The 9,340-nt window shown below is 41.1% G+C and overlaps 1 protein-coding gene across 1 annotated transcript; it reads right to left on the minus strand.

Annotated features, from left to right (window-relative positions):
- Nucleotides 1–550: 550 nt before the first annotated feature.
- myca (MYC proto-oncogene, bHLH transcription factor a) lies at nt 551–2,806 on the minus strand. The gene is made up of 3 exons (XM_037694260.1): nt 2,637–2,806; nt 1,651–2,326; nt 551–1,474 (listed from the first exon to the last, which is right to left on the minus strand). The coding sequence occupies exons 2-3, from the start codon at nt 2,291–2,293 to the stop codon at nt 852–854; spliced, it is 1,266 nt and encodes a 421-aa protein (XP_037550188.1). The 5' UTR covers nt 2,294–2,326; nt 2,637–2,806; the 3' UTR covers nt 551–851.
- Between the last annotated feature and the right edge of the window lie 6,534 nt (nt 2,807–9,340).

Consider the following 9,340-nt stretch of genomic DNA (forward strand, 5'->3'; position numbering starts at 1 on the left):
GCTCACTTCCATGTGCTCGCGACCAGGACCCACGCGCTCAGGAGGGTGTGTGCGCAGGGATACGGCGCGTGACGTCACACCGAGGCTAGAGTGAACGCAGATTCACTTCCAGGTGCGTCTTATTAAAAAAAAACACTCAGCTCCTCGTGCACGTCAGCTCAGATGTAGTTTTAACAATTACCTGCTATGGTTTTATTAAAAAGTCTACTTTATTGATTTGAAATACATTTTTAAACTGTAGTTTTCAGATTTGTCAAATATTTAAATGTATGTCCTGCATTAACATTAATGTAGTTTAAATACTTGATGCAATATTAAAAAGTTAAGACTAAATTGTCACTTTCTTTGCATCAGAAATTGCCTTAATTTAAAATACTGTTTATGAACTGTAGTTTATTTTACATACACGTCTTTACTAAAAATGAGTACTTGTGTACTTGATGTAATGAAGTAATTGTTCAAGAAAACAAAGGACAAAAAAAAGGTCAAGAAAAAGGTTTTTATATTTCAAATAAAAAATAAAATAAAAACAAATCCAGAAACGATGCAATAAAACAAACAGTGGGTCTGAAAATCCAGACAATTGAGATCAAAAAATACATTTTCTTAGGAAATATTAACTATATACAAAACATAAAAATGTATATTTATAGTTGGAGCCACCCCCAACAGGACAGCCCCATTTCCAACATTTTATTAATAAAAATAAACTTTTAAATATTTTAATCCCCCCATAACATCATCTGAGGCAGTTTCCACGTGGAAATCAAAGATTCCAAACATTTTAACATTTTGCATGCAACAACTGTACATCTGGAACTTGCATTAAAAAAAAAAAAAATTTAAATCCTTTAAGCACGACAGCTCTGCAGCTGTGCCAGTCTCTGCTTCAACAGTTCACTTCTCCTCCTCAGCTGCTCCTTGAGCGACACAAGTCTCTGCTCGTCACACTGCATGCTGGAAATGCACTCGGCCGCCTTCTTCAGGATCACCACTTTGGCCGCCTTCTCGTTGTTGGCCACCTCGGGGATCTCGTCCCGCAGGGCGAAGAAGCTCAGCTTCAGCTCGTTCCTCCTCTGCCGCTCCAGCACGTTGTGAGTCCTTCTCTTGTCGTAATCCTCTGTGTCTGACGTCCGGGGGCTCAAACATTTGCGGTTGCTGCTGATCTGTTTGAGGACCCTGCTTGCGTTGCTGCCTCCTCCTCCTCCACTGCTGCTCTCCAGTTTCAGCCTCTTGACAGCCGGCTGCTCGTGCCTCATGGATGGATGGGCTGCGTAATTGTGTTGGTGGGTGGAGACGTGGCACCTCTTCAGGACCAGAGGACTGGGGTGCCTGGTCTCCAGCGGGGGGTCATGGCGTTTCACTGCCTGCCTTTTCTCCACCGTGACTACATCAATCTCCTCCTCCTCCTCCTCTTCATCATCATCATCTTCTTCCTCCTCCTCCTCCTGGTCCTCTTCATCTTCATCCTCCTCTGCAACACAAAAAATAAATAAATTAAATAAAAATTTTTTTTAAAAAATTTAAAAAAAAAATCACAAATTAACCCTGACTGCAGAATACAAGATTCATCCTCAAGCACTCCCAAGTCACGCGCGTCTGCTCCCTCCTGGAGGGGTGTGTCTGTGCGAGGAGTGCTGTTCTGCTCACCTGAGTCACTACAACTGCTGCTGCTGCTGCTGCCGCTGTTGGGCGGCGTGTCCTGCTCTGCGTCCTGCCTCTGCAGCATCCCCGCGCTCTGCTTGGGCGTCTCCGCCACCGGGTACGGGAACACCACGGACGGGTCGATGCACTCCGACGCGGACGTGTTCAGGTCCTGCAGGTAGCTGCTGTTGAGCCTCCCCGCGGGGTCCACCAGGGCGCCCTCCCCGGCCGCCGCGCTTTCCTTGCGCGCGGCGTGCAGGGAGGCCAGCCGCTCGGACACCACCTTCTTGAGCTTGGCCGCGGCGGAGAAGCCGCTCCACATGCAGTCCTGGAGGACGATGGACCTGACGGAGCGGTCCGCGTCGCACACGATGCTCTGGCTGATCACGTCGTCGCCCAGGAACTCTGTGACCATCTCCAGCTGGTCGGCCGTGGAGGGGAAGAGGCTGGACAGGGACGGCCGGCGGCTCGGGGACAGGGGAGGGGTCGGCAGCAGCTCGAATTTCTTCCAGATGTCCTCACTCGGAGCCGGAGGCTGCAGCTGCTGCGGGTAGAAGTCATCCTCCTCCGTGTCGTAGTAGAAATACGGCTGCAGGGAGTCGTAGTCGTAGTCATAGTTCTTACTCGCCAAACCTGAATTCAGCGGCATGATGTCTGCAGGGGTCCTCTCCTGGTTATGAAGCTGCGCGAAGAAGAAGAAATAAAACTGATTAGAGGCTTCTGGAAGGGTTCGCAGACAGCTGCTTGGCACGGATCCTGCGAAAAGCGTGATCACATGCCAGTCCAAAACACCGTCCGTGTGTGTGCACGCCGAGCATGCATGCACAGACTGCTGCAGCAGGTGCTCTCTAACTGGGAACACACGGTAAAAAAATTTAAAAAAAAAAGAAAGAAAAGAAAGGGAGGTGGTCCGGGTGGGGGGAAACCCCCGCCTTTACGACTCCGCAAACAAACTAACACGTTTACGCTTAAAGCTGCACCTCCTAGCTTACCTTCGGAGATTTTCGTTCCTCCCTAAAACTACAAGCGAAGAAAAAATGCGCCAAAACAGGGAAGCAGGGAAGTTATTCCACGGCGGTAAAGACATTAAATCCTTCCACGGAGGCGTCGTTGGCTCCGGGTCACGCTGCGTGAAGCATGAGTGCAGGTTTGAAGGCTGCAGCAGCACGTCTGGAAGCGCAGACCGCAGTCTATCACCAGCGCCGTCACACTGACAGTATAAGCTCTCCAACCAGCCGCATCACTACCCTTACTCATTTTGGATCCCTCCGCACTCGCTCCGTGCCCTTCCGCCGAAGACTTTTCCCGCGTAACAGACGACGCGTTGAAAATACGACACAAACCAAACTTATTCCTTTTTTATTACCACTTATGCACTTTATACTTACTGCTATGAATTTAACACTTAAACTAAACGTGTTAACTTGGTTATTTTTTGCCTCTTTTGGTGCATTTTTCGTAATACGCCAGGGTCTATTTACCCGGTGTAAGTGGGAGGGGTTATAGTAAGGTGGTACTGTATGGATAGGTGTACCTAATCTACTACTACACCGCAGAAGTGAGTATTCAATGAATTTGAATCCTCAGCACATTTAATCCACAAGTAACATTTATCTCCCATAGATGCAATAATAATAATAGTAATTTTTGCTCGTTTTATTAAACATTCTTACTGACATGATAACAGCATTAATGCAAAGCCCACAGGTGCAGTCGCTTACCTCGGTCTGTCTGCATAAACGAACTGGCTGAAAACCACATTATAAGAGCTGCTTGTGGCTTTATGGTCACACACACAAATAAACTGTGGTGTATTTTTCTCTGTCCGAGTAACGAAGCTCCCTTCTTCAAGTTAAACAGATTGACACCAATTAAGAGCAGGAAGGAAGCAATTAAAGGAGTCAGTAGCTCAGTAGTACTGCAGTTGTTTCACAGCGAGATCAGGGAGATTGGACAGACCTACAGCGCCCTCTGCTGGTTAGAGGTGGTGCAGTATCCTGAAAGTATGGACAAGGTCACAGCTGATGGATGAACACTAACTCCTAATATCATGCATTAATTAATATACAGGTGCTGGTCATAAAATTAGAATATCGTGAAAAAGTTGATTTATTTCAGTAATTCCATTCAAAAAGTGAAACTTGTATATTTATTTATTACACACAGACTGATATATTTCACATGTTTATTTCTTTTAATGTTGATGATTATAACTGACAACTAACGGAAACCCCAAATTCAGTATCCCAGAAAATTAGAAGATTGTGAAAATGTTCAATATTGAAGACACCTGGTGCCACACTCTAATCAGCTAATTAACTCAAAACACCTGCAAATGGTCTCAGTCTAGTTCTGTAGGCTACACAATCATGGGGAAGACTGCTGACTTGACAGTTGTCCAAAAGACGGCCACTGACATCTTGCACAAGGAGGGCAAGACACAAAAGGACTTTGCTAAAGAGGCTGGTTGTTCACAGAGCTCTGTGTCCAAGCACATTAATAGAGGGGTGAAGGGAAGGAAAAGATGTGGTAGAAAAAAACGTGTACAAGCAATAGGGATAACCACACCCTGGAGAGGATTGTGAAACAAAACCCATTCTAAATGTGGGGGAGATTCACAAAGAGTGGACTGCAGCTGGAGTCAGTGCTTCAAGAACCACCACGCAAAGACCTATGCAAGTCATGGGTTTCAGCTGTCGCATTCCTTGTGCCAAGCCACTCTTGAGCAAGAGACATCGTCAGAAGCGTCTCGCCTGTGACTGCTGCTGAGTAGTCCAAAGTTGTGTTCTCTGATGAAAGTAAATTTTGCATTTCTTTTGTAAATCAAGGTCCCAGAGTCTGGAGGAAGAGAGGAGAGGCACAGAGTCCATGTTGCTTGAGGTCCAGAGTCAAGTTTCTACAGTCAGTAATGGTTTGGGGTGCCATGTCATCTGCTGGTGTTGGTCCACTGTGTTTTCCGAGGTCCAAGGTCAACGCAGACGTGTACCAGGAAGTTTTAGAGCACTTCATGCTTCTTGCTGCTGACCAACTTTATGGAGATGCAGATTTCATTTTCCAACAGGACTTGGCACCTGCACACAGTGCCAAAGCTACCGTCCATCCATCCATCCATTATCTTTACCCGCTTCTTCCATTTTGGGTCACGGGGGGTCGCCGGTGCCCATGTCCAGCAATCACAGAGCGAGGGGCGGGGTACACCCTGGACAGGTCTCCAGCCCATCACAGGGCCACATAGAGACAAACAAGACAAACAACCATTCACTCTCTCACTCACACCTAGGGACAATTTAGAGTTACCAATCAGCCTAACATGCATGTTTTTGGTCTGTGGGAGGAAACCGGAGCACCCGGAGAAAACCCATGCATGCATGGAGAGAACATGAAAACTCCACCCAGAAAGCCCCCTGGACCGGGGTTTGAACCAAGGACCTGCTCGCTGAGAGGCAGCAGCTCTACCAGTTGCGCCACCGTGCTGCCGCCAAAGCTACCAGTACCTGGTTTAAGGACCATGGTATCCCTGTTCTTAATTGGCCAGTAAATTCGCCTGACCTTAACCCCATAGAAAATCTATGTGGTATTGCGAAGAGGAAGATGTGATATGTCACTGAAAATTTTGAAAAAAGTAAATGCCATTTCCTGCATTCCGGTGTATTTTAACTGTTTGTTAAACATCTAGTTTTACCTACACAAGTAAACTTGATTCAATATCTATTTTAGAGCTAATGGCACAAGAAGTGGCCTGACCAACAGCTGATTCAATGAATTTAAAATATTATATATTCAAAGGTGACGATTTGATGCCCACATTAAAACTAAATGACTGTAACTTAGTTGACTTCAAATGCAATAAGATTATCAATGAATGTTTGTGACAAAGGATTTACTGATTATAACAAAGATTCCTTCAAGAAACCTCCCAATATAAATCATAAAACCATAATGACTTCTGCTCATTCTAAATTTGTCAAATGTGAAGGAAAATCATTTTAAAATAATAAACAAGATATATCCTGTAGCCATGTTTCTGCAAAGAAGATTTAAATTTGATGTTGATTTGTGTGTCTTTTGTAAATCAGAAGATGAATCCCTCGAGCATTTTTTTTTTCATGTCAATACAAGTCTTTGGTTAGACATCAGAAACTGGATTAATCTCAAACTTAACATTCCTTCTTTTCATGCTGATGACATTTTACTTTATGTGGATAACTCAAGCTCAGCTTTCTCTGAAGCCATAAATATAGTCGTACTTATAGCAAAGTACCACATTCATTGTAGTAAGAGGAGAGATAATAAGCCTTCCTTCCTGTTTTACGAACAGTTTTAAGTCATACTATAATGTGGCGTGATGCTGCATTACTGCAGTAATCCAGGCAAAAGGAGCCCCAACTAAGTATTCATGCTGTACATGCTCATAATTGTCATGTTCATACTTTTCAGTTGGCCAACATTTCTAAAAATCTTTTTTTTGTTGGTTTTAAGTAATATTCTAATTTTCTGAGATACTGAATTTGGGGTTTTCATTAGTTGTCAGTTATAACCATCAACATTAAAAGAAATAAACATTTAAAATATATCAGTCTGTGTGTAATAAATATAATATACAAGTTTTACTTTTTGAATGGAATTACTGAAATAAATCGTTTTTCATGATATTCTAATTTTATGACCAGCACATGTATATGTAACTGAAACTGGAAATAATAATTCATTGAAATTGAAAATAGATTTAAACATAATTTAAAAAGCCTCAGAGTAAAAGCAGTTTTAATGGAGCTGTTAATTGGGATTACCTGGTCACTTGGGAAATTCTGAAAAAAAAAAAAGACAAATTTAACTAATTATACAGTTTTTTTTATATATTATTTTTGGTAGATGTAATAAATATATAAAAAGATTCAATTATCAGTTTTAAAGTGTACATTTCCCCTCTGTTCCTTAACATTTACACTGAAAATCACTTTTAACAAGTGAAAGTATAGATCTGGGAAATAATACCAACCAGTAAGTCATTAAATTTAGATATGGACATGTACTACTTTCAGATAAGGTTAAAAAGAAAAAAAGATAAGCAAAGTGACATTTGTACCCCATTATTGTCCTAGATTGTGCACCCTGAAGACACTAAAATCCCAGTTTTGACTTGTGACCTTTAAGAAAATTTATTGTGAATCTAATTTAGTTGTGCATTTTCTTTTAAAAGTCATATTTTCACAAACTAACAATTAAACAGTAAAAAGACTTACATGCATTTAGGTGTAAAAAAAAAAGTCAATGGCAATAGTATTAGTGATGGATGATGTTTAAGTGCAAGTTTAACAGTTTTATTCAGCAAAATGTTTTAAAATCAATTACATTTTTGCGTGTTCTTATACTTAATCTTCAGACTTTTTGTTGTACCGACAATAAAGACAACCCGCCACCAAAAAAAATAAAAATAAATTCACTGTAATAAATAATCTGTTGCTCTTCGTTTGAACCCAAATCTACAGGCTTAACGTGACAGTTTATATCTTTTGAAGTGAGGTTCTGTGAGCATGTTATAAACAGTTAATATCTTACCTGTTTTAGAAAGCTCTTTGAACAGACTCAATAAGGAGAAACAAAGATGAATTCTGAGCAGGCTCATGAGCTAACAGTCCTAGCGAGACTTAAGTTGGCTGCTGCCATCTTAAAATAGCTCCAAACTTTAAGACAAAAAAAAAAAAAAAAAAGAAGCTATAATGGTTTTTGAGAACCCTATTTTCTAAACACTTACCATCGGTTTCACTTTACAACACACAATTTACACAAAATATTTAAATTTACACAAAAATAAGCGGCTATTTGAAAGTGTAAACTGCAGCAGCAGCAGCTAGCTGTAGCATTTCCGGTGCAACCTCTGTACTTCTGAAAGAAATTTCACAGTATTTCTCATGGAATTACCTTGAAACAAAACTGATGGTTAGCTCACGGATCAGGTCAGAATCAAACTTTATTCCTCTAATCTATGGTTGTTCAAGGAGCTACCTACAACAGGTAAGATACTAACTGTTCATAACCTTTCTGCAGACGTTCTCCATGAGGAAATCTGCATCGCACAAGTTTCTTTTGCTATCAGCAAGTGGAGAAGGAAATCTCCACACTGAAATGGCACGATATCGTCTTTCCTTGATGCCACCTCCTCCGTCCCTCTCCTCGCTGTGGGACGCTGTGAGCAGGATATTGATCAGAACCACCAGATTCAGTGTTGTGGTCATGCTGACTGTCGGCGCCGGATGTTTCTTGCGTTACTGTGTTTCGGAGCTCGGGGACACAGACAAATGCTTTTAGAGCGGCTGGCATCATTTCCTCTGATAGGTGGGGACTTGGGAGAGTTGTGGTTTTCTTCCTCTTGTCCGTTAATTGTTAATGGCAGAGACTCGACACCCACAGGCTTTAAGATGCACCACTCCCTTCATGAAGGATGATTTTACAAATACATTTATTTGGTAACACCGTGCAAGCTCATTGATACAAATGGAGCAATAAATGATAAATCTAATAACTGCAGCAACTTTGATGATGTATAGATCTTTATTTGAATTTCACCAATGAATAAATGTTTTTTTTTTCCCACTTTAACAAATTTAATTTCATTTATCCAACCATTTTGAACACACACAAATTAAATATATATAATAAAATCCAAAAGTTGACTGTAAACTGCCAGAACACAAGAATTAATGCATCAAAAATGGACACGTTCTACGTTCTAAGTTGTTCTGTCATTATTAGTTTTTTTTATTATTTGCAACTGCTTTAACACATATACATGCATGAAAAAAAAAAAGGTCATTATAAACAACACGGGAATAAAAGAAAAGGAAATGGAGATGCAGAAAGAGAACAGATTTCTTTTTTCTATCTTATAAATGTTTTTTTCACTTTCAGGATTTATATTTAAAAAAAGAAACCTTGAAAACTAAAATTTCATGAAGTTGTCTTAGATTTCCACTAGCCATATAAAACCTCTTGACTACAGATGCTTGGTAAATGATAAAAGCATATAGAGGTTAGGACTGATAAAATAGGATCTTTAGGTCAAATCAAATATTAAATTACCTAATAAAAACATCTTAGAAAGTGAATCGTTTCTCATGGAGCAGATTCTTTTTTAACTCCTTATACTGATCTGTGCCAAAAGTTTGTCCTAATGCAAAAGCTTCATATAAAAAAAATACAAAATCTTATATTAGTTTTAAAAAGTTCTATTTACCGTACTTGCCGCCGTATACGTCGCTTCATCGTATAAGTCGCATCTATTATGTGTCATCGCTGACCACCCGGAAACGTGAGCTGGAGTGCCAAAAATCAATTGGCTGCCAAATGGCGGCTGCGGGAGCATGCACGGGAGGACTTTAACAAGAATTTAACTAGATCAGCATTTAAAAACAATTATTTATTTGTTTGAAACTATAGCAAAGGTGTGTCTCAGTTTAACTTTTCCTTAATAAATGCACTTTAATGGTCAAATCAGCTGCATTTCACCTGGGCAGCGCGGTGAAATGCAGCTGATTTGATGTTCGCTGCAAGACGAAGGTGGCCCTGTGGCAAGCCAAGTGTCTCATTAATAGCCGCTTTTACCTATTAATGAGACACTTGACTTGCCATATAGGTTGATCGCCCTCTAGTGGCTGAACATGGTAATGTTCAATATTTTCCATGTCAGAATGGATGA

Source organism: Nematolebias whitei, chromosome 20 (genome assembly GCF_014905685.2).
Source record: "Nematolebias whitei isolate Nwh7 chromosome 20, NemWhi1, whole genome shotgun sequence".
Classification (NCBI taxonomy): domain Eukaryota; kingdom Metazoa; phylum Chordata; class Actinopteri; order Cyprinodontiformes; family Rivulidae; genus Nematolebias; species Nematolebias whitei.

Bases quoted from the DNA above. Each gene is read 5' to 3' on its own strand.
- myca (XM_037694260.1), bottom strand. From the start codon at position 2,293: ATGCCGCTGAATTCAGGTTTGGCGAGTAAGAACTATGACTACGACTAC. The intron at 1,475-1,650 runs GTGAGCAGAACA...TTTGTGTTGCAG, and splicing joins CAGCAGTTGTAGTGACTCAG to AGGAGGATGAAGATGAAGAG.